We start from the raw sequence: 24,350 nt of genomic DNA on the forward strand, positions 1-24,350 counted from the left end.
AGCAAGTTAGAATGGATCATGCAGAATTTGGATGCCAATAAACCAAACAATACCAGGTTTCTCAACCAAAGTGGAGTCAAACAAGACCATTGACAAAAACCCTAAAAAGCAACACAAGTAAGAAATCAATGAAAATCAGTTGCCCGGTATCCACATGCTTAAATAAATCTGTGCAATTACCTGGCACCAGATTTGTCCATCTTGTTCAAAAAACATATCCGTGGCACAGAATGTTTGTCTGCTTGTCGCCACACTGTCAAGGTTTGAGCCTGCAAAATATAAACCTTTGTTATGCATAGCCTAGAGCAGGGGTGGGCAAACTTTTTTAGTCAGGGGCCACAATCTGAATTAAAATTTGACAGAGGGGCCAGGCCGGTGGGGGAGTGGGCGGGGTTATGCCATCAGGACTGAAAGTGACCTCATGATGGCATAACCTTGCCCACTCTCCCATCGCAGATCTGAGCCTGTGATGGGAGAGTGGGCGGGCTGTGTCACTGCAAACAACCGCCCCACTCTTCCATGGCAGGCTCAGATCTGGGGGACGTGTTTCGCGGCTCTGGCCGGTGCTGCATTATAAAGGTTCTTCTACTGACCCCTCTCGGGGTGGCACCTGCCAGAGCCGCGGACCACCCAAAGGGCGGTAGAAACATCCCTGACGAGCTGTAGTTTGCCCATGCCTGGCCTAGAGAAACTGCACCTGCTGCAGCTCTCAGTTTCTATTATCCAATTATTCATTTTATAAATGAGACCAGCGTCACCATTTAACTTCACCTGGAAATAATAGAAAAATGGAAAGAGACCGGAGTAATTTAGTTGTGTGTATATATTATATAGATATAACAGGTAATATTTTATCATTTCTTTTACCTCTACTCCTGCTGAAGAATCAAACACAGCAACAGCTCCATCCAGTACTCTCAATGAACGTTCCACCTCCACAGTAAAATCCACATGTCCTGCAAGAAGGAAAAGAAAATATAGAACAAGACAACCTGCATTAAACAAGGTGGATATTCCAACCAAGTTCTGCACCTGATTTTCGCTTTGCAAGGGAGATGACCTTATAGGCAGTTGGCTTCTGATAGGATGGATCATTTCATATATGGTATAGTCAATTCAAAAACAATATCATCTCTTCTCTGTGCATATTGCAGTTCCTATCAGAGTCATTCAAAAGAAAGGTGGGGCAAAGCAGTTAACCTGCCTAGGGCCCTACTATGCCTTCCAAATATTTATTTCTTTTAATTTTAGATAAAGTGAGGGAAGAATTAGAAACAATGTAAAATGATTTTACTGCCGTATGAGGCTCCATTAGAAGACATTCGATTCATTTCATGATCTGCTGACTATGCAAAAAAAAAAAAGTTTAGATAGACACACACCTATAACAAAATCTGTACTCAGAGAAGTATGTAGGCTGATGTTACTTATTTATTTATCTAAGAACTGTCATGTTGATCCAGTGCTTGCAGTACTTTTAAAGCTCTGCATGCTCAATTATTATAACTCAAAATGATTGTTAGGTATTGTTTGAATCGATTGCTGTATAGAAATGCCGAGCACCATAATCAGTTATGAGGAGAGGACAAATGAGATGTGCCCTGCTTTTGAGAATACAATAGTCTTTTCTTAGTGGTCAGTCATTAGGTGAGCCAGCTATGTGGATTGATATACTATATCATGGAGCACTGGTACTGACACCAGATAAAAATCCAGCATGCAGGCATGCACGGGAGCTTTATTCACCAGTTCTGAATGTAGCATATGGAAAAAACAAATAAACTAAACAGCACATGTAATAGCAAATTACAAAAAGAAGGAAAGTAGGAACTTGGGGTTCAGTTATACAGTATGAGGCTGATTTATTAAAGCTTGCCAAGGCTGGAGAGGATACACTTTCGTCAGTGAAGCAGGTTGATCCAACAAACCTGTAATGGGTTTCTTCAAATTAATTTGATAGCAAATGTTTTGAGTCCTGGACCAGATCCATTCCAGGTTTGCTGGATCACCCAGCTACACTGATGAAAGTGTATCGTCTCCAGCCTTGGAGAGCTTTAATTATTAAGGCCCTGTGTATTTACTTCTAACTCATATGTAGAACTAACTTGAACAGCTTGTTAAAGGTTGGGAGGGGAGATATTTTTCAAAAGAATTTCAGCAATGACAGCCATTTTATTTTTCTAGGGACAGTTTTTTTGTTAGGGTATTTAATTTAACCCTGTATTTTATCTTTGTAATCCTAAAACAGTGGGGGAAAAAACACAGTACAGTATTAGGGCAGACATGTGTGGGATTTTTCTCAATATCAAACTGTGATTTCATCCTTGCCTTTGTGAAAGCTTTGTGTTGTTCTTGTATCCTGGAACTGCAGCTACCAGAATTCATTGTGCATACGTATTGTGCATACAATATATTATGTTATATTTCTGCCTCATATCAGAAGAACTATTGGATGATTACCTGGTGTGTCAATCAAATTGATCCTGTGCCCATTCCAGTCAAACGTAACAGCTGCTGATTGAATAGTGATCCCACGTTCTCTTTCCTGTGCCATATAATCGGTTACCGTATCCCCATCATCGACATCTACATCAAAACAGACCAATTATTTAGCCCACTAACCAATTTCTGTGATTCAACAAAACCACAGAACAAACTTTTATACAGCAGGACTATTTAAATTATCTTGGCAACAGCTTATTTTAAATTCTCACCTCCCAGTGCCCGAATGTATCCAGAGTAATACAACATTCTCTCAGTAGTTGTCGTTTTCCCGGCATCAATATGAGCCATAATTCCTATGTTTCTGATCCTACATAAAAAAGTAGCAGGGATAAAAAAAAAAGTGCATCTGCCATTTTTACAATAGAACTGTCATTTTTACACAGAACTGCAATAGAAAAAACATTTTTGAGCAGGAGCAACATTTTTAAATACTTTTATTAAAGCAGAACTGAACCGGCCTATCTACTAAGGCTGATTCAATTTTTATCTATCTCTCTATGGCCCTGATTTAATAAAGTTCTCCAAGGCTGGGGAGAATACACTTTCAGCAGTGAAGCTGGGAGATACAGCAAACTTGGAATGGATTTCCTAAAAGTAATTTTCTATTTGTTAGCAAATGTTTTCAATCCTGGACCAGATCTATTCCAGGTTTGTTGGATCACTCAGCTTCACTGATGAAAGTGTATCCTCTCCAGCCTTAGAGAGCTTTAATAAATCAGGCCCTATGTATCTGCAGTTATCAGGATGCTGCAAACATGACCAGTTATGAAACCTGCAATTAGAAAGCTTGAAAACTCGATTGAGAGCAGACATAAGCACACTGGCAACTGTAACATTTACTACACAGTTTTGCACTAAGTGTAGCACATACTGCAATAGGGCTAGTAGACAAAAAGTAAATTAAAACAGTGCAGCAAACTTAGAATGTTCAAATAAACATTAAATAAACATTTGCTGCGGAAAGGGTTATAATTGGAGATTTAGTTCCACTTTAACATGACGTGCATTATGCACCCATACATTTTATAAGGTTAGTATGGTACAGTTCTACGGAATAAGTGACAGCTAACAGATTGTAACTCTAGCAATATCCATTTTGTCCAATCCAAGTGTATGCAACCATTTCTTCAATATTTTAAAACATTTCTTAGGGCAACAACTACTAGGATGGTGTACTCACTCCTGTTTTGAAGGACAGTCATGGGATTTCTATTGTATTAGAATTATTCTGCAAGCCTAATATCAATCTAACTCTAAAAAGTGGTTCTTTGGTCTAGTGCACGGGTAGGCCAGATACGTTCCGGCCTAACACCCCTCTAGTTGATTCGGCCTAATCCTGGCTAGCAAGGGTTGACAACCCACGGCTCTTGAGCCTCCTTGCTATGCCTCCCTTCCCTATTTACGGAGGCCAGTGTTAACACTTCCGCTGCCGGGGTAAGGGGTCATTCTCTTACCTCCGTATGCATTGGGAAGGAGAGGGATTTCCTTTCAGGGGCGTTCCTTGTGGGCGGTGGAGCCATCAGCACGGGACTCGAGCGAGAGTCCAGTCTAGTGTGCCTTCTTAACCTCCTACAATGGCCTAGTAGCCATAAAAGTTTGCTGACCCCTGGTCTAGTGATATGTGTTCCAGATATCCTAGTACATAAGTTTTTAGGTCTTGAGAGATTTTTGTGGAATATTCTTATGGATCTAGTTTTGGGCAATACCACAGGTGCAGTAGATCCACATGAGCTCTTACAGAAGATTTTTTAACTGTCACTCTGATGGGAATAAGAAAGGCTTAAAACGGTGACATAAAAAAATGGCCTCATATTCCCAGTCTTGGGATTACAGACACAATAACTTAAAGAATGTCTAACCCAAGGACAAAAAAAAATTATTCATTGCAGCTTACTAGTCCCAGGACATGTTAAGAAAATACAAAAAAACTATTGATCTTGGCAGGTGCAATGCAGCATGTTAATTACTTTGATCTAAACTGAAAAAACAAATATTCTCTTCTGCCTTTCAAGTTTTAGACTAGAGAGATTTAGACAACCATGGCTGCCTCTAAAGGTGTACAGGAGGAGTAAGCATACCTATCTAGTAACAAGTAAATGTGTTATTTGTAGGAATACCAGTTGAAAATGAAGGAAAAAAATTGCATAAAAAAGGAATGCAGCCACCACATCTAAGATCTGGTAAGCTGCAATATATTACATAATTGCTTTTGGATTTTTTGAATATCCTCTGTACTTTTCTATTTATATTACATATTATATCTTTATCTATATTCATTGTACCATTAAACAATAACCTGTAAACATTCAGAATGGTTTCAAAGAACTAAGAAAATGCATTTTTTTCATGTTATACCCAAAGACTTACTTGGATGTAGGAGGAGTGATGATGCTCCGCAAGGACTTAATGTCACCTAAAAAATAAAGTAAATCAACATCATTTGTTTCTAAGAATTACAATAATTACAGTATTCACGCCAAAAGTATTTCCCTTCAAAATGCCAGGAGAAAAAAAAACTTGGTTTATAGTTGGGTCAACACTAGTAAACGGTATCATGTCCTGATGTAAACTTTACAACAACTCTTGCCATCTGGAACATGAGCTTGTTACACACTTTATATGAGGACACAGCACCATCTACTGGTGCCCAACAATAATTCACAAAAGATCATTCAAGAGCAAATGCAATACAGTCAACTTAAAAGTATAAAATACTTTAACCTGTATAGAAGGAAAAAAATAACATACAGAGTGAACCCGTGTGATTTTAATTGTTCCTCTGTTTAAATAAATGATATAAAAATAAACCATAGATGCATGAATTCACATTAATTTTACTGGCATTGTTATGAATATTATTTTGAATGTTAGCAGTGAAAGCCACAAATGTTGACCTAGGTTTATACTCGAGTCAAAGAATCTTTCTGTATTTTTAGGTAAAAAATAAGTACCTTGCTTTTTATACATGTATATACAGTATTGCAAGATATTACAAATTACAATATAAAAAAAGAAAAGCACCTTCATAAATCAACTATACTCTTCTTTATTAAAGAAAAAGCTGTAGCAGTGGCTTTGATGACCATCTTTCTCAATAATTAGAGTCACTGAGCTAGAACTAGTATTCACAACATGGCCTCTCACTTCTGGCAGCCTACCAGATTTGCAGACTTGTACTAGGTAAGTAAACCTAAGAACTGAAATACGTGTGTAAGCATGGTGGTCAAGCAACTATCATTTTAAGAATAAGGGAAGCAAGTAAACTTGTCGTAAACTTGACCTAGTGTAAAGGCTGCTGAATTTACATATAAATATTACATTTTCCTGTGAAATGTAAACTAGGCCACAGCCCTAACACCGACTGAATCTCCCATTTGCAAAAGGCTTCCTCAGTGACCAACAGAAAAGTCTGTGAGTAAGAAGGAGAATATATTTTTCTTTAAAAGGCTATTTAAAGGTAATGTGTTTGTATTGCACTATGTTCAATAGCACTAAAGAATGCTAAAAGAATGGTGCTAATGATAAACCTAAATATTGTTAGGAAGAGACTTTTTTTTAGTGGGGGAGTACTTGTTCAATGTTTAGTATAAATAAAATGAAGTTTCTCTACAATAAGATGAAATAATTATATGAATTCAAATAGTGAAATGATACCTCCTGGCATGCTGTAGCTTCTTGCATAGACATTAGGAACTTTCTTTCCTTTGTGAAGGATGAGTTGTCTTTTGCAGCACTGCACACACTGTATAGGAAAAGAGGAGGTGTCCTTAGGCATTTACATGACTTACATTCATTGCTCGCTGGCACCATAGATTAAAGTTGAACTTAGATCTAAAAGAAAAAAAAATATTGCAGCTCGGAATCAATAGCATGGGCAACATGGTAGCTCAAAGGTTAGCACTCTGGTCCAGGTTCAAATCTCGGCCAGGACACTATCTGCATGGAGTTTTGCGTGGGTTTCCTCCGGGTACTCTGGTTACCTCCCACACACACAGGTAAGTTTATTGGCTTCCCCCTAAAATTGCCCTTAAATTGTATTAAAGACTTATGACTGAGGTAGGGACATTAGATTGTGAGCCCCTTTGAGAGACAGCTAGGGACATGAGTATGGAATTTGCACAGCGCTGCGTAATATGTCAGCGCTATATAAATACTGTGTAATAATAATAGGCATATCTAGTGGCAAAATTAAAACACAGGTGGCATGGAAATATTAAACAGTTCCCTGTAATGTGGTGCTATACTGTGAAATAACCTCATTTACAAATGAAATTAAACAAAATCCCAATTTGGGCTATCCTTTGTTTTCTACCAAGGAAGCTTGGGGTAAGGACAATAAAAAAACTAGTTCAGCTAAAACTTATAGCTTAACTGTGAACTAGAAACTAGGAATAAATGCATAGCATGCATAGTGAAACCCCTTTGTTAGGTCGTTAAAAACCTTTTAAATTTTACAAATATGCATTTATTTATTACATTGTGCAAAGATTTCTAGCATACAATAGCCCATAGCCACTTAAATATATACATGCTGCCCAATATAAATCTGTCCACCATATTATATCCTGATTTTTATTAAGAAGGATTAAGAAAGTAATCACTTTGGTTATCTTCAGTTATCTTCATTTATCCCTTTACACTCTACTTCCTCCCCCCATCATATTGATCTAGTGATATTTGTCATTAGCCATCAGTCCTCTTTCAGTAAGAATGACACCCAGTGTAAGCCCAGGCTCCTAGTGACACAACACCTTGCTGTACATCATCACATAAACCTGAAATCACACAACAAAGCTGCCATTATAACATAAATGTCATTCCTTGCACAACTGCGCACTTCTGCAGGAAGAGAAGAGTTAGGTCTCAATCATGTGAAGCCAGACGGTGGGAATGTTTTAAGCTACAGTGTACGCAGGGGGAAGATGCAGATGTACAGAGCAAAAAAAGATTAATATGCAGATAAATCATTGCAGTACGTACAGTATAATTCCACATACTAAATGGTAGACAATTATGCCATGCAGACTGTCCAGACCAACACCTACCTGTGTGTACACATAATGGGAACGTGGAAACTTCCCAGGAAGAAACTTCAACACTGTCAACATCGTTTCTCTGTTATCTTTCCCCCATTATAAACTGTGCATTATATCCTGCAACATAAACAAAATATATATATAAATACATAAATAGATTTTTAAATACATCAATATAGACATGTTACTGTAAAGAAACCAAATACTGCAAACAAAAGCCTAAAACATGTCAATGTTTAGGGAATATAAACCCCCTACCATGCAGACCAGCCTCTGATGATACATCAGACCCCTATAATGTATACACAGCTGGAAATGTTTTTTGTTTTGGAGTAAGGAATCTATGTTTTTTCTCTGATGACCATTGAGACCAAGATACAAAGTGATATAACAAAATACATTTACTGATGTCACCAGAGCAATAGAGGAGTGTAAATCTTCCAATAGACACAACTGTTCATGGATGTAAATATGTCTAAAACAGCAGTCACCAACCAGTGGTCCAAAAGAAAATATTGGAGGTCCACTGAAAAATTGGAGGTCCACAAAAATATTATTCTAATAAATACCTATATTCTGAATCCTGGAACTAGAGGTAATTGGAAATCTTCTAATGGGGACACCTGTTCAAGAGAGGAATTCCCCTAACTTTGGGAGATTTCCACTTTATGTTGTCCCTCTGGGACAGGGAGGTATATATTCCCTATGGTACAAAGAGAGCATAAAATAACCCAACAGGGACATTAACCCTTTCCTATTACATCCAAAATGGAAAAATATTAAGATGAATTCTAGACTTAACCCTTCCCTACTCTATCCAAAATATTTCTAATGTGCTAACACCTGAACTATATTGCACCAAAAGTCCTAAATATTCTATCTGGGAACATAGAACAGATCTCCCCTCCCTTCCCTTATGATCCCGTCCTTGTATTGTCTTCTTTCCCTTTCCACCACCTTCTCTCTTCCTTTTCTTGTTTCTTTGTATGTTTTTGATTCCTAATATCTTTATGCTATATTAGCAAGTATGTAATCTCCCTCATAATACAATAATGGAGCTGCAGACAATCCCTTGCTTTCAGGGTCTCATTCCAGCGACACACCTAACCCTACCTCCCCCATGCATTGCAATGTCATCTAGCATGTTTAGATATTTCTGGGTAAACCTTATGGGCACCCCATTCCCCTTCTATACAAAGCAGGCCATAGATTAGGAATGGGTCACACAATACTAATGAATTATATGAGTATCTGTGCAGACACACCATTACAGATACACGCATGCAGTGTCAGCCCTGCAATTCCCATTCATTTCCGATATGCATTCAGCATTTATTACATCATTGAGCAAGCACAGTTTTGCTGAAGTGTTTACAAATCTAAATTCAAAATATTATACATTTCAGATTATCATTCTATAGAAGTGGTGGGCGCATTAGCTTTTCTTTTTCTGGATTGGTAATTTCATGAAGTGATCCTGCCAGTAACACACTTCCTGTCCTTGGGTGACAACATTTCCTCACCAAACAGTATCTATGCAGCAGCCCTGAGTAGAACACCACCCATTCTCCTCATAAGTATTACACAGGGTGGAGGTGTTTTGTAGTCCACAGAGAACTAGGCGAGATTTTAGTGTTTCGGAGTCACTCGCCTATTGTATTCCTGGCAGGATCAACATGCAGTTTTTGTATTTAATATGAGAAGATGAGTCCATTGATCAGCTTAACTTTAATTTCTGGTACCAGGACATGCTGACATTCAAGCTGCATATTCAGGACTCACAGAACTGACAATACTATGGGAAGAACATGGAGAGAACTTGTAACATAAGAGTCCATAAATCTTACATTGGAGGGTATAATGGAAGACAATTATTTCCCATTGCTGAGTCCTCCTTCAGCCGCTCCCTCAGTATCTCTGGATGTCAGACTCCACTTGTGACCTCCAGCACCATCCCTGCCATGACAGGCAGCTCTATGGCACTCCTCCCACGTGACGTCCAAGACTGAACACATGTTCTGACCTTCCTCCCAGCATGCAATTCTTTGGGTGCAAACGAAAAAACATTCCTTCCGAAAACAAGTACTTAAAAGAATCGTTCCCTAGTCGGTGTTAGTATCGTGTAAAATCGAATAATTTCACCAGCCTAGGCCGGATGATTGGTGACAGTAATTTGTATCCGATATGGGAAGATAGTGGAGGTTTGGTGTTAGAACAAGGACTAAGGAGTCTGGAGATAAAACAGGAAGTGATGTCATGGCTGCTAGGTGGGCGGGGCGTTCTTTTTCTACCACCATCGTCTGTCGGTGGTTGCGGCCCGGAGGGTCTCTGGGCTTTTATTTACCATCAGCTGAGTCCGAAGAGGGACCAGGCCGAGTCAGAGGCCACAAGCTGAGTATAAGATCCGGGGGTACAGGACACAGACATCATGGTGAGTGCTGGGTGCACAGAGACACATGGGAGATCTGTCCAGGCATGTCAGCTGCTCCATGGCCGCCAGGCCTCCCATAGATCCCTCATACACCACCCACAAATCCCCCGTACACCGCCAGCCTTCTGTGTGATGTATACAGCATTGTGCTGACAGCTGAAATGTACACTTTTGTGATATATTGCTGTGTCCTCAGGCAAAGTTGTCACCAGAACAGGAAGTGGGGCGATGTGGTAGACCAATAGTACATTTAATAAAATATAACTAAAGCCAAAGCTTATTCATTTATTGTACAAACCTGTGTCATGGAGACATATCTTCACTTCCTGCCCTGTAGATACAACAGGAAGTGAAAATGAATCTCTCCACAGTGAGGGAAATTCCTTCTTAGGCCAGTGATAATTTATTCCTATTATCCTGAAGCGGAAGTAAATCCACAACAACAAAAAAAAATCCAATTTACCTTTTTCCCCACCCGGCTTAAATATATTCCTGGGTTGAGCACTATACTTGTTGTTATAAGGTGATGACACACTTAACCCCTCATTGTGCTCCCGTCACCCCGTCACATGGTTCCAGTGAACATAATTTAGGTATCTGTACTCAATAAACAAGGCTGCTGAACAGGAGACCTGTCTGATGCTAAGCATCCATTGCTGGAGTGTATGTAGGCATATTATTATACAAACATTTTATATCACCCACATATTACACAGCGCTGTACAAAGTCCATAGTCATGTCACTAACTGTCCTTCAAAGGTACTCCAATCTAATGTCCCTACCTCAGTCATATATAATACAGTCTAAGGTCACAGCATTAAAAGGCTCTGGGAGATCAGAAGCACTGACAGACCATAAAAACAACAATAGGATTAAAAAAGCAGTTTATTGTTAATGGGGGAAACCATGTTCCCTGTATGGATCACAGGCTCAGGGCAGTGGTCTCTGGACACAACCCGCCCAATCTCCCACTGCAGGCTCAGATCTGGGTGGGTTCTGGCATCATGATGTCACTCTGGGGTAAGTTTCCTACCCTTTGAGTGAAACATTTTGAGTGTAAATGTATTAGTCTGTGAAGGTTGGCGACCACTAGTTTATGGTACACAGTGCTTTAGAAAATGTGACATTTAGTTATTGTTTACATCCACTTTAAATAGCCCTGCTAATTGCAATCTGCACCATATAGAAGATCAATGTTAGAGGGCAGAGGCTCAGGGGTTTCCGGTGTAGGGGAGAAGCATCAACATGCTGGTTTGAGCATCTGACCTTTTCCCCATTACTGACTTACATGCCTTGTGCTGTGTCCTTGTATATTATGGCCAGTATCTTGGTGGAACTATGGGCACCACAATAGTGATATCACCAAACCTCTCCCTAAAGATAGTCACAGGCTGCAGTGTCTTAGATCTCACATGGCAGATATACAGCTGCGATGCTTTAGAACCGATCTGCTGTTTTTCAGGGGAAATTCCTAATTAAAGTGTCTTTTTTGAGGTTACTTTTAGGTATAATTATCATTCTTTACATTTCCTTTTAACATGCAAATTGTTTGAGTTCAGTTCCATGTTATTGTGTAAATAGAAAACCTTGTCAAAATAGAGTTACTATAAAGTTTATAAAAAAAAGTTGCACATGTAAATAAAATGTCAACTTTCTTTTGTGGTTAATAGCCTCAGAACGACTACATTGAATTGCACCGTAAGCGGTACGGTTATCGCTTGGACTACCATGAGAAGAAGAGGAAGAAGGAGAGCCGAGAGGCTCATGAGAGGTCACAGAAAGCTAAGAAACTTATCGGACTGAAGGCCAAACTGTATCACAAGCAGCGCCATGCCGAGAAAATACAGATGAAGAAAACGTAAGTGGACGAGTTTCATCAATTGTATTGTTAGTGGTTGGACAGGAAGTTGTTGGTAGAAATGGGCCTCTACTCAGAGGGGTTTTACAGCAATGCCTGGGGCTACCTGCTGGAGTGTGTGCAATGCTGCCGGACACAAAGTTCCTATAAGAATCTAAGAATGTCTGACCACTGTTTTAGTGAGGAACATTCATATGTAAGTTATATTTATATGTAAGGCCCAACTTGTCCCTGAAATGCAGTCCTTGTCTGAGCTTCTCAGAGGGGCAAAGCCCATTGGGTGAACTTCTCCCAGCAAATTGTTAGAATTTTCTTGCACACAGGCTCCTATCCTGGAAATGTCTGTAAGCTGCTCCTCCTGACAGTGCTTGAAACACAAAGTAGTACTCTATGTGTTACAGGCATTGTTGTCGTGTTCTTTTGTAGGTAAGCGACAGTTAAAGCTGAATGTCAGACAGCTAAATAAACTGATGGAATACATCTATGGGAACTTTTTTTTTTATTTCCAAGCATTGAGAATTTTATCTATTCAGACTTACAATTTGCTATACAGCAGGACAAGAGACCCGACTTTTCCAGTTTGCATTTCAGTAAGGCAGGTCTTGGCTCTAAACCATTATGTGACTGGACTATCACAAGGAGAGTCAGAAGAAGAGCTGAAGACTGATTAGTTAATAGTTAATGGCAATAGTTAATAGTTCATTCCCTGTCACTATGCTCTTTCTCATCCCATAAACTTGTTTGCCATATGCACAACTGATTGGTCCTTGTGTTGCTTTGCTTCACCCAGTCTGTGTACTGCTGCAGTACAGTGAAAGTTTGTTATCCACTGAATGATATGATATAAATGTAATGATCTTTTTTCATTTGTATTCAGTATTAAGATGCATGAGAAGAGAAACACCAAACAGAAGAATGACGAGAAGACACCAGAAGGGGCTGTCCCTGCTTATCTACTGGACAGAGAGGGGCAAAGCCGAGCTAAAGTTCTCTCCAATATGATCAAGCAAAAACGAAAAGAAAAAGCAGTAAGTAAATGTTTGCTGTGGAAAGTTCATACATACAGTTCATTGTATTGCCAATGTGTAATTTAATCTTCTGTTCTTCTTAGGGCAAGTGGGAAGTTCCTTTGCCTAAAGTGCGTGCCCAGGGAGAAACCGAAGTGCTTAAAGTTATCCGCACAGGAAAGAGGCAGAAGAAGGCCTGGAAGAGAATGGTCACCAAAGTCTGCTTTGTTGGAGATGGATTCACCCGAAAACCACCCAAATATGAAAGATTTATTAGACCAATGGTGAGTGTTCTGTGCATGATATTTTATTATCTAAACTGTATTGACATTTTGAAATACCTTATAATTATTGGGGATGGGGGGTTGTGTAATCCTCCCTGACCCCACAAAAGTGTTCAGAGCATTTCTGCATTATCTTTTCCTAATTATAACTGAATAGGATGACTTTCAGTAGAGTTACTATAAAGTTTATAAAAAAAAGTTGCACATGTAAATAAAATGTCAACTTTCTTTTGTGGTTAATAGCCTCAGAACGACTACATTGAATTGCACCGTAAGCGGTACGGTTATCGCTTGGACTACCATGAGAAGAAGAGGAAGAAGGAGAGCCGAGAGGCTCATGAGAGGTCACAGAAAGCTAAGAAACTTATCGGACTGAAGGCCAAACTGTATCACAAGCAGCGCCATGCCGAGAAAATACAGATGAAGAAAACGTAAGTGGACGAGTTTCATCAATTGTATTGTTAGTGGTTGGACAGGAAGTTGTTGGTAGAAATGGGCCTCTACTCAGAGGGGTTTTACAGCAATGCCTGGGGCTCCCTGCTGGAGTGTGTGCAATGCTGCCGGACACAAAGTTCCTATAAGAATCTAAGAATGTCTGACCACTGTTTTAGTGAGGAACATTCATATGTAAGTTATATTTATATGTAAGGCCCAACTTGTCCCTGAAATGCAGTCCTTGTCTGAGCTTCTCAGAGGGGCAAAGCCCATTGGGTGAACTTCTCCCAGCAAATTGTTAGAATTTTCTTGCACACAGGCTCCTATCCTGGAAATGTCTGTAAGCTGCTCCTCCTGACAGTGCTTGAAACACAAAGTAGTACTCTATGTGTTACAGGCATTGTTGTGGTGTTCTTTTGTAGGTAAGCGACAGTTAAAGCTGAATGTCAGACAGCTAAATAAACTGATGGAATACATCTATGGGAACTTTTTTTTTTATTTCCAAGCATTGAGAATTTTATCTATTCAGACTTCCAATTTGCTATACAGCAGGACAAGAGACCCGACTTTTCCAGTTTGCATTTCAGTAAGGCAGGTCTTGGCTCTAAACCATTATGTGACTGGACTATCACAAGGAGAGTCAGAAGAAGAGCTGAAGACTGATTAGTTAATAGTTAATGGCAATAGTTAATAGTTCATTCCCTGTCACTATGCTCTTTCTCATCCCATAAACTTGTTTGCCATATGCACAACTGATTGGTCCTTGTGTTGCTTTGCTTCACCCAGTCTGTGTACTGCTGCAGTACAGTGAAAGTTTGTTATCCACTGAATGATATGATATAAATGTAATGATCTTTTTTCATTTGTATTCAGTATTAAGATGCATGAGAAGAGAAACACCAAACAGAAGAATGACGAGAAGACACCAGAAGGGGCTGTCCCTGCTTATCTACTGGACAGAGAGGGGCAAAGCCGAGCTAAAGTTCTCTCCAATATGATCAAGCAAAAACGAAAAGAAAAAGCAGTAAGTAAATGTTTGCTGTGGAAAGTTCATACATACAGTTCATTGTATTGCCAATGTGTAATTTAATCTTCTGTTCTTCTTAGGGCAAGTGGGAAGTTCCTTTGCCTAAAGTGCGTGCCCAGGGAGAAACCGAAGTGCTTAAAGTTATCCGCACAGGAAAGAGGCAGAAGAAGGCCTGGAAGAGAATGGTCACCAAAGTCTGCTTTGTTGGAGATGGATTCACCCGAAAACCACCCAAATATGAAAGATTTATTAGACCAATGGTGAGTGTTCTGTGCATGATATTTTATTATCTAAACTGTATTGACATTTTGAAATACCTTATAATTATTGGGGATGGGGGGTTGTGTAATCCTCCCTGACCCCACAAAAGTGTTCAGAGCATTTCTGCATTATCTTTTCCTAATTATAACTGAATAGGATGACTTTCAGCAAAACCATAAGGACCATTTTTCCTCTTATTGATTTTGCCTTCACACACCTTGCTTCCCTATAGCTTCGAGCAACTAGAAAAAAAAGCACAGTCTGGAATTTTGGGTGAAAAGATAGTGATCATCAGAAGAGGATTTGAAAATACACATATACAATAAAAAAAAATAAAAAAATCTTAATTACCCAATTGTTACAGTAAAGAAATTGTTACAGACAAGTTCATAAAGTAGACATTTCATACCTAGATTTCCAGTGAATGGGAGTCACTTTCTTTAACATTGAAGTAAAACCTTCACCAGCCATAATGTGCCAATATGCTGAGTACATTTGCATATTATGTCAACACCTTGGCCGCTGGCTGCAAAGTTTACATCAACTGTTGGCATCAGGCATTTTCACTGTTGTGTTGGACACTGTTCCCTCTGCTTTCCCCTCTGTCTGGTATATCGCTGCGGGGTCCTTTAGTGAAGAAGCAGATGTTGGGAGGAACTGCAGAGCACAGCAGAGGAACAGGGTATGCAGTGCTCATGCAAAATAGGCCACAGCCACAAGTTATTGCTTAACAGAAAGATTAGTATCATACATGTTCTTTTATAGGGTGCCTATGGTTTCATTTCTTTAGAGTGACCTTGTTACCAGGTTAAGTTTCACACCTTTCCATTTTAAGACACATACATTGCACATTGGTTCCCATTGATATGCATTAAAAAGCACATTGGCATGCATTATTAAATGTTTTAGTGGTAACCTGTTCATCCAATTTGATATGCACTTTAAAAGTATTATTGGCTGATTGAAATCACAATGATTTCATTGTAAACATCACTTTTCACCTTTACTGTTCAATTAGTATAATTAAAGTTTTTATGAGTATATCTTCGTAACACTTGTGTTGTTTTACAGGGCTTGCGTTTTAAAAAGGCACATGTGACCCATCCAGAATTAAAAGCCACATTCTGTCTCCCTATCCTTGGGGTCAAAAAGAATCCTTCGTCTCCACTTTATACAACCTTAGGTGTTATCACAAAAGGCACAGTGATTGAGGTGAATGTAAGCGAGCTGGGTCTTGTCACACAGTAAAAAAAAAAGTAATGAAGTAGGTAGCTGTTACTTTTGTAGTTACTGTTGTAGTCTTAATGGAAAACACCTTCCCCCATTACAGGGCTGTGGTCCTGAATCTTGTTTAGTCACACACAAGTCCTTCAATGCAGTCTGCACTGAGCAGCCCAAACACTTTCTATAGGCCTTATTTATTTTGGTAGTTAACAGCTCATCGACTTCAGTGGCTTGGTACCGTGTAGCCTGTGCCCAATCAGTTCTTGTTATGTATGGAAGTGGGTTATTGTTAGACTACGGGAGAACATTTTGCTACCTGTCCAGTAAATCTGTTCAGTCTTAGGGTGATGAATGCACGTTTTAAAACTAGGATTAACAACTGCCACCAATTCTGTACTATATAATAAATGTTGATGGGAATTTATCGGGGGTCAAGCCAAAAGACAGCTGGGCAGGGCTTATTCCACAAAAGAGCTGTGTTAACCTAGAATAGAACTTGCTACCTGAGGCCATTTCTAGTGGATTAACAGGTATTCTTCTGTACCTGCAGGGTCTTTTACAGGGATAACACACAAGGACATGTATATGTATTGCATAGATTTTTATTTAAATATATTGCTCTGTCCCATCACACTGGGAAGAGCAGTGCCTCAGTGAGGTAATGCTCACTTTTTGCAGAAAGAACTATGTTGTATCAAAGTGTGGTGTAGACATTGAGACGTGTTATAATGTGCATTTACACACAGGAACACAAAACATTGGTGTGAACAGGGAAAATAGAAAATGGTCTTTGGTCCTTTGAGTGTTGGGACTTCATTTGTTAGCACAGGGGGAGTTAACCTCCAAAAAACAGTTGGTATATAGTTTTGGGGCAGCCAAAATTAGATCCCTGGCTTCAATATTGAGTGTCTGACCTAAACAAGGTGTGCAGCAAGTAGTCAGAAATCCTTATCACCAGGCCAGTGATTAAATGTCCCTATTTGCCTCCTCAAAATTTGTATTACTTGTCCCTGTTCCTTTAAGATCTTCACTGTCCAAACTGCTGCATTAGTAACCTGCTCTTTGCTGCTGTGTCACAGTGTTCAGGCCTTGAGGTATGTCACTGGAAGAACATGACGAATGTTGCATATTTCTATATACTTTGAGGAAATTGATTTTATGTCAAGAGTTAGAACCACATTATAATGATTTTCAACCGACCTGGCAAGAGTGAATGTAAATGTATTGTGTTTTTTTTTTTTCTGCTCATGAAATTGTAGATATTATAATGTATGAAATGTATTTACAATGCGGCCTCCTGTATTGAAATACTGCATCAAGTTTCTAAATAAGCTGTTGAGATGTTATTGATCTCTAGCTAGATAACATGCACAAGGGGGATCATGTATTCATTCTGCCACATAAATAGGCAGTTTAAACAGGAACAGTCAGACAGATTTAATATATTTGGCAGCTTTATTTATAAATTCCCTAATAGCTGATCTAATATGGCACTGGGGCTAGTGTTCCTGGTTCCAACTGTCCTCCAGCCCATATTTCTGTACAGACATTAAGACCTTAAACATGCTGCCCACTCTCAGCATTGAAGACACCAAGCCAGCAAAAGAGAGGACACTGGGAACTTAGGGAGGAACAGCAGGTAAGTGTGTGTATACATACATATTTTTATGAAGTGTATACAGTGTGTGTGCATAGAAGTATTGTGTTCCAAAAATATAATGTGAAATGAATCGGTGTGATTTTTTTTTTATCTTAGTGTTGTGTATGTTACTTACACCTGACCCCTGAATTTTGTATGTTGCATACTTGTGACCCTATGTGAACCTTCCAAAGTAGGTTCAAGTTATATTTTACTATGCTACAACACGTTGCTTCTTTATTACTTCCCTCAAGGTGCTGCATATTATTCACAATCCTATGAAGAGTTCTGTTGGAGTGGGTGCTCACTGATTTCTAGTTATGTAAAGACAATCAATACATGGTGAGTGTATAAAATATCTGAAATACATATACAGAACTATCACAAAAGGGGTATGGAAACTGGAGCTACACCAGTTGTTTTCAACCTATGAGTTATAGGGGTCCCTAAGAGCCTGGGGACAAGCTACAGGTTTGCATAAATGTTAAAACCTATATAGGACAGAGGAACTGGGGGCATGTTACATGAAGCTAGTAGAGGCTATTTCAGTTACTCTTCTGCCAATCAAAGCTCCCACTACAGACTGCTGGGCCCAAGTGTTGCATGTGCAGATTTTGGGCAGCAGGGATCTGTGATTTTGGTTGGCACCAGTGAAGTCACACTCTGCGTTACAAAAGGATGTCTGCTATATAAACCCAAATCGATTAGACAATATTAACATATTTAGAGAGTCTCCTACGAGTGCTTCAACAAAAATTGACAAATGAAAATGTTAGGCCAATTATGTACCTGACTACACCTTTTTATAATCTTTTATTTTACATTCTGCTGCTAGAGCCTGGTAAATACCATAGGGTCATGATGATCAGCAAGACAAGATGTGAAGGTAAAATTGTTTAACTAGCACTGCATAGCAGTAAACACCTTACATGGCTTCTGAACTTTCCCTAGTCTATCCAAAAAAATAAAAAAAAGTACTAGTTAGATATACACTCAAGGTGCAGAATTTATGAAGAGGTTTGTGTTGGAGAAGATGCAAAATGTATGTCAGAATCTTACCTGCTCCTCTTCTGTAAATACTACATGAAATCATGTTAGTCTACTTGCTAAAAACAAAGGTAAAGATAAAGTCAAATTACAATTCAGCTGAATTAGCATTTAAACGTTTTTCTCACCCAAACAAAACAATGTTTATAAAAAAAAATCAATGCACTGTTTAATTCACAGATAATTATGCATTTCATGACTCACACTTGCCCAAATTCCATCAAACAGACCTTAATGAAAAAAATAAAAATTGCAGTTCATTTATTTACCTTTTTTTTTTTTGTTTTTTTTTGCGTTGTACCCCTGTAATGATTTGGGAATTTCATTTCTGGGTGGCATTACCAAGTAACCGACTGAAGATATTAAAGGCCTGCTGTGATGTTAATAGTACTCAGCAGTGCCCAGGGTAAAAGGTTCCAGTGCAGGAGGGCATAGACTTGTGAATATATATATATTACAAGGCAAGACCACGCAGTGCTCCACGTAAACTTCCTGTTAAAAAAAAAACAGCCCCACTCCATATAGAAAATCAAACAAAAGACAGTTCCACTAAGAGTTCTTCTAGATTGTAATGTTGCCTGAATTAATACAGAAACTTTGAAATATATCCAAAAGTGGCTTTACTTTTTCTTTAAACTTTAAAGATTTTCCATTAATATTTCTTCCAGACCCAGATGTAATAACATTTGTGCTTTTTTTTTTTCTATTTTATGCTAACTTAAAGCCTAGGTGTAAGAAGTAAGAAAAGTTGTGAAACTCAGTAAAACACACAAAAAACACAAATAGAAAAGTAACACCAACCGGAAAACTTTAAAATTGAACAGTTACAAATGTCTGAAATCTATGTTGCACAACCTTATAGAACTTTTTAAAAAATGCTAAGTTATCCTGCTTTACAAATACTGCATGGGTAACATGAAGGTTATAGGCCACCATCACCTAAGCTGAGAGTTTGGCTCTTCTCTTAGCAGGTCCTTTGTATCCTCTGGCCTTCCTGCGTAATCCTCCTCTTCTGTCTATAACAGGAATCTCTGTTTCTATCTCCTCTGAGCTGCTATCCCCACCTCTTTCGACAGATTTACGTGCGGACTGATCTGTCTCTACAGACCCTTCAGATTGGTCTCCAGAAACACTTCTCTGTCCTTCAGACTGCTGCTGGAAAGCCACATCCTGTAATTCCACCACAAGCAGAGGGCCTTGTCGAAGAAGAGTGTCTGCTGTGATATTGACCGTGGTTTCTTCTAAAGAGGCAGTCTCTAGGGTCAAAGCATCATCCGATGTAGCACACTCTTCTGCAGAATTACTTTCTGTGTATCCAGGTAGACCGTTATCCGTTAAGTCCTCATTTGCTACTGCTACACATGATTCAATGGGTTTCTCTACACTTCTCTCTTTGAATTCTTCTTCTTGTATTTCGGTCTGCTCCACTGCAGTTATTACATTTTCATGTGCTGTGGTCTCGAGATCATCTGGGTTAAGGACCTGTGGAGAATTTCATAGTCACAAGTTATTTTTCTTGTTATAATCTTCCTCCACCTCTATGTAGGCATTCTACTGGTCTATAACTTTGAAAAGGTAATTAGGAACAAGGTGCGCTAGACAGGTGCACAGAAATTAGAAGGACCTGACCCCCATATAGAAACTTGTAGGCATATGTCCTCCTGACTTTCCTGTTCTACTCACTTGGGCAGGTATGCTGGTGTCACACCTCTCACTGCCTTTTGACAAAACTACACACCCCTTGCTGTGGAGCCTGCATTAGATGTCTATTTTTTTTTTGTTTCAATAAATTTTTATTAATTTTTCAAAAAGTTAACACATACAAAAAACGTGACACACAGATCTAACAGTTTAACAAACAAAAAAAACACATTATATAACATACATAATAAGACCATTATTTGGAAAAATTGAGTTTCTAAGGCAAATGAGACACAAGGGGATACATAGCAGATAATATAACATCTGGGGACCTGTGTAACAGAGAAAATAATATGTTCAATCAAACCCAATCCCAGTTGGAATTCGGTAATAGGCATTCGCTCTTAGAGCATAATAACTATCGATGCTCCTAGTACAGGAACTTACTAGAAAAAAACAAGAAAAAACATGGACAAGAGAAACAGGTGGGGGGAAGAGAGGGGAGATAGGGAAGGACCGGATATAACTCGATGTGGACATACAATTACCAATTACCTGTATACACTGGCACAGAAGTAAAATAAATGGGGTGAAGAGAAATCGACCATTCGCCCACACATATGGTAAGGAGAGAACTATCAAAATCTGCAGGAATATAGTGCTCAATCCACGGATTCCACACCTTTCTGAAAATATGCAGATGGTTCTGGAGTCTAGCCACCATATTTTCGATGATAAGATACCACACTACCTTTTTTTTCCACTTCTGCCACAGTGGGCATGCCAGACCACCAAGATTTGGCTAGGGTCTGCTTGGCTAGATTTCTATTTTTAACCTTTTTTCACCTGGTGATTCTGACAATAATACTTTGTGTCATGTGGCATGAAAACACTAATGTGGCATGAAAACACTAATTCACCATACATACATACATACATACAAGAACAAGAAAAAAATATAAAACCCCAACCCTTCTCCTGTTCTATTTAACATACAGGGTGGTGGTTTTTATAGAAATAACTGCAATGTCATAGATAAGTATCAGTTCAGGCAGATGAAATATTTTTGTTTTTTGGTATAGATACTCTCAAAGTCCAAATCTACATTAACACGCCAGATGATTCTCGCTTGAGACAAACAGTAGAAAATATGACTTGCGTATAGTGGTCCCTTAATATTGTTAATCAAGCCACCACAGCTTATACATGAACAAATGATCAGGAACAACCAATCAGGAACTGTCTTATAGAGGAGAGCACAGCAGGGTGCTCACTTGTCCTCCCCCTCCCCTCTCCCTTGAACAGCACAGCACTTGTTCAATCACGTCATTGGAAACAGAAACAATCATGAAATATCATTTCCAGCAACAATCATCTGATGACCATTTTTACAATATTAGTATTATCCATTATTTATATGGTACCAACATATTAAAAAGTTCTTTACCAAGTCCATGTCACTAGCTGTACCCCAAAGGAGCTCACATAGTCATAATATGTCATTAGCACAGCCTAAGGTCAATAATGGGTAAAGCCAATATCCCCACTTTTTTTGGAATGTAGGAGGAAGCTAGATTACCCACCCAAACACAGGGAGAACGAGCAAACTCCATGCAGATAGTGACCTGGCTGAGATTTGAACCTGGGTCCCAGTGTTGCATAGACAAGAGTGCTAACCATTGAGCCAACTTCATGGCTGGCCGTTGGGGTATAAAGCACTGCAACACACATTCTTATGGTGGGAACAAAGCCTAAGATAAATTGTATTCATTTAGCAGGTCAATACCTTTCGTGAGTTTATATAGCACACCTGCAATAAAAGGCTTTAATGAATGTATGTATATTAGTTATTCATTTAGAATGTGATCACACTCTTCTCTACATATTACAGTCCATGCAATATGGTTTACTATTAGTAGCTTGGGTTCACCATAATTGTCTAGTGAAATGCTTACTTTGCCTTAATTCAGTCCTCCTTACTAGGCATAAATGGTTATAAGTAAAATGTTTATTTATGTATATACGGTATGTTGACCTCACTTATCTCGACTACAGTCCAGCAATACCTCCAGCTCATTTTTAAACAATGAAGAAGATGAAACTGGAAAAATAAGCTCTTTTCTTATGCATGCTTGTCCATCACTTCATCAGCATGTTCAAATTGTTGACAGACAGCAATGTACAAAGCAAAGCCCTGAATAATGCTGATAACAGGCCTGATTCTTCCCTAGTCTAAGGGCTGATATGCATAAATTTTAAATGTAATATAGCAGGAAAAATTGATGTGTTTATAAAATTGAATTTAATGTTTTACTAATAAATACCTAAACGGATTCAACTGTAATTTGTATTTTGCCTGCAGTTCATGTTTAGTTATTACACTGAGTACTGAAGGCCCTCTCTTTGCTTGAGAGGCTGAGCACCCGAATGTTAGTAGTTCTTAACTGCTCACCATATAATATGTGAAGTTTTAATGGTAGTTGTGCAACGATCATATGTTTTAATGATGAAAACGGAGAGATTCTAGAATATTCAATTACAGCACCTGCTTTATAATAACAGAAATAAATACTATTTGCAATACGTAAGCTAGTGGAGACAGTATTTATATAGTGCCAACATATTACGCAGCCCTGTACAAAGTCCATAATCATGTCACTAGCTGTCCCTCAAAGGTGCTCACAATCTAATGTCCATACGATAGTCATATGTCATTATCTCCTGTCTAAGGTCAGTTATGGGGGGAGCCAATTAACCTAACTGCATGTTTTTGGAACGAGGGAGGAAACCCACACAAACTCCATGCAGATAGTGTTCAGGCCGAGATTCGAACCTAGGACCTAGCGCTGCAAAAGCAAACGTGCTAACCACTGAGCCACCATGATATTTGTCCTTTATACAGAACACCCTGACCTTATTATTTCCATACAGTAAAAGAGTTATTTTTCTTCAATCAGCTTGTTAATAGCACACAGATATTTATTACCTGGTCTGGAAAAGAGTCTTCAAAAGATTTTTCCAAGTCCATATTGACCGAAACCAGAGTAGTAAGGGATTTTCCATCACTATCACCGGGTTCTAAATTGGACTCCGTGTCCAAAGCTTCTGTTGCTATTTCTTGTGCATTTACCAGCTGAGGTTCATACACTTCCTTTGTGATATCTCCATTCACTGGCTCCAGATCTGTCTCCTGCAATCAAAAAAATGTTTCTGGATAAAGAAGATATTAACATAGTATGTGCAAAAAAATAGAATTCTTTATTCTTTATACATAAAAAAATATAAAAAAAAACTCAACAGTTTTGTGCTTATCAATACATTTAACATAGGTCTGATAGTAAGTAGAAGTAATGGTCCTTAAACTTTAAATGGCTTTCAAGATCTCTTGCAGTGGCCAAATAATACAGACTATGCTTCATACCATCCTGCTAACCCTACTTATATGAGACAATGATTTTCTTCGATTTATTATTAACAAAGAGTTTTGTGATGATTCAGATACGTTTTTACTTGTTTAAAGTAAGCAAGCTTTACTTTATTCCTCCTGCACACAAACTTCACTCTTCAATTCTGGTTACTTTTTTCACTCTCATCTTCTAGTCACAAGACCTTTAATACCTCATCACAGCCACTATTGCCCCACTAGTCCATATCAGACAAGATATAAATTTTTACCTAAACTATAGTTTTCCCTTAGCTATTGTTTGCACCCCATACTCTTCTATTCCTTATAACTTTTTGGGTGGGGATGGTTCTCAAACTGCATTTTGTTTTTATTGTATAAATTATTTTATGCAATGGTAGGTTCTTGACATTTTAAATTTTAAGGTATAAAATATTTACCCTTGCATATAACAAACAGTCCATATTTGAGGATTATATACATTACCATGCAATACAATTTTTATTATTAATTAAACAAATATTTATCTCTTTGACTGTTGTATCTGTAAA

General features: G+C 38.6%; 4 protein-coding genes across 5 annotated transcripts in view; 2 read left to right on the top strand and 2 right to left on the bottom strand.

The window, feature by feature from the left end:
- GFM2 (GTP dependent ribosome recycling factor mitochondrial 2) overlaps positions 1–9,544 on the bottom strand; it is a gene marked incomplete in the record, with an annotated part of 18,560 nt that extends 9,016 nt beyond the window's left edge. Inside the window, 8 exon segments of the mRNA XM_072416264.1 lie at positions 181–269; positions 868–956; positions 2,461–2,586; positions 2,715–2,812; positions 4,873–4,918; positions 6,160–6,247; positions 7,551–7,658; positions 9,389–9,544. Coding sequence (XP_072272365.1) covers positions 181–269; positions 868–956; positions 2,461–2,586; positions 2,715–2,812; positions 4,873–4,918; positions 6,160–6,247; positions 7,551–7,613 — 599 coding nt within the window.
- A 267-nt stretch (positions 9,545–9,811) lies between these two features.
- Positions 9,812–13,236, top strand: NSA2 (NSA2 ribosome biogenesis factor). Its single transcript, XM_072416271.1, has 4 exons — positions 9,812–9,972; positions 11,644–11,831; positions 12,709–12,859; positions 12,943–13,236. Exons 1-4 carry the CDS (start codon positions 9,970–9,972, stop codon positions 13,219–13,221), a joined length of 621 nt encoding a protein of 206 aa, XP_072272372.1. The 5' UTR covers positions 9,812–9,969; the 3' UTR covers positions 13,222–13,236.
- Positions 13,237–13,354: 118 nt separating this feature from the next.
- LOC140334132 (ribosome biogenesis protein NSA2 homolog) lies at positions 13,355–16,093 on the top strand. Its single transcript, XM_072416272.1, has 4 exons — positions 13,355–13,553; positions 14,431–14,581; positions 14,665–14,844; positions 15,917–16,093. The coding sequence occupies exons 1-4, from the start codon at positions 13,543–13,545 to the stop codon at positions 16,091–16,093; spliced, it is 519 nt and encodes a 172-aa protein (XP_072272373.1). The 5' UTR covers positions 13,355–13,542.
- Positions 16,094–19,305: 3,212 nt separating this feature from the next.
- FAM169A (family with sequence similarity 169 member A) overlaps positions 19,306–24,350 on the bottom strand; it is a 37,565-nt gene continuing 32,520 nt past the window's right edge. For both annotated transcript variants that reach the window (XM_072416267.1, XM_072416265.1), the window contains exons 12-13: positions 23,383–23,586; positions 19,306–20,237 (exon numbers count right to left, since the gene is read on the bottom strand). In XM_072416267.1, coding sequence (XP_072272368.1) covers positions 19,695–20,237; positions 23,383–23,586 — 747 coding nt within the window. In that variant the 3' untranslated portion in view covers positions 19,306–19,694. The remainder of the gene's footprint in view (positions 20,238–23,382; positions 23,587–24,350) is intronic.

Source organism: Pyxicephalus adspersus, chromosome 6 (genome assembly GCF_032062135.1).
Source record: "Pyxicephalus adspersus chromosome 6, UCB_Pads_2.0, whole genome shotgun sequence".
NCBI lineage: Eukaryota > Metazoa > Chordata > Amphibia > Anura > Pyxicephalidae > Pyxicephalus > Pyxicephalus adspersus.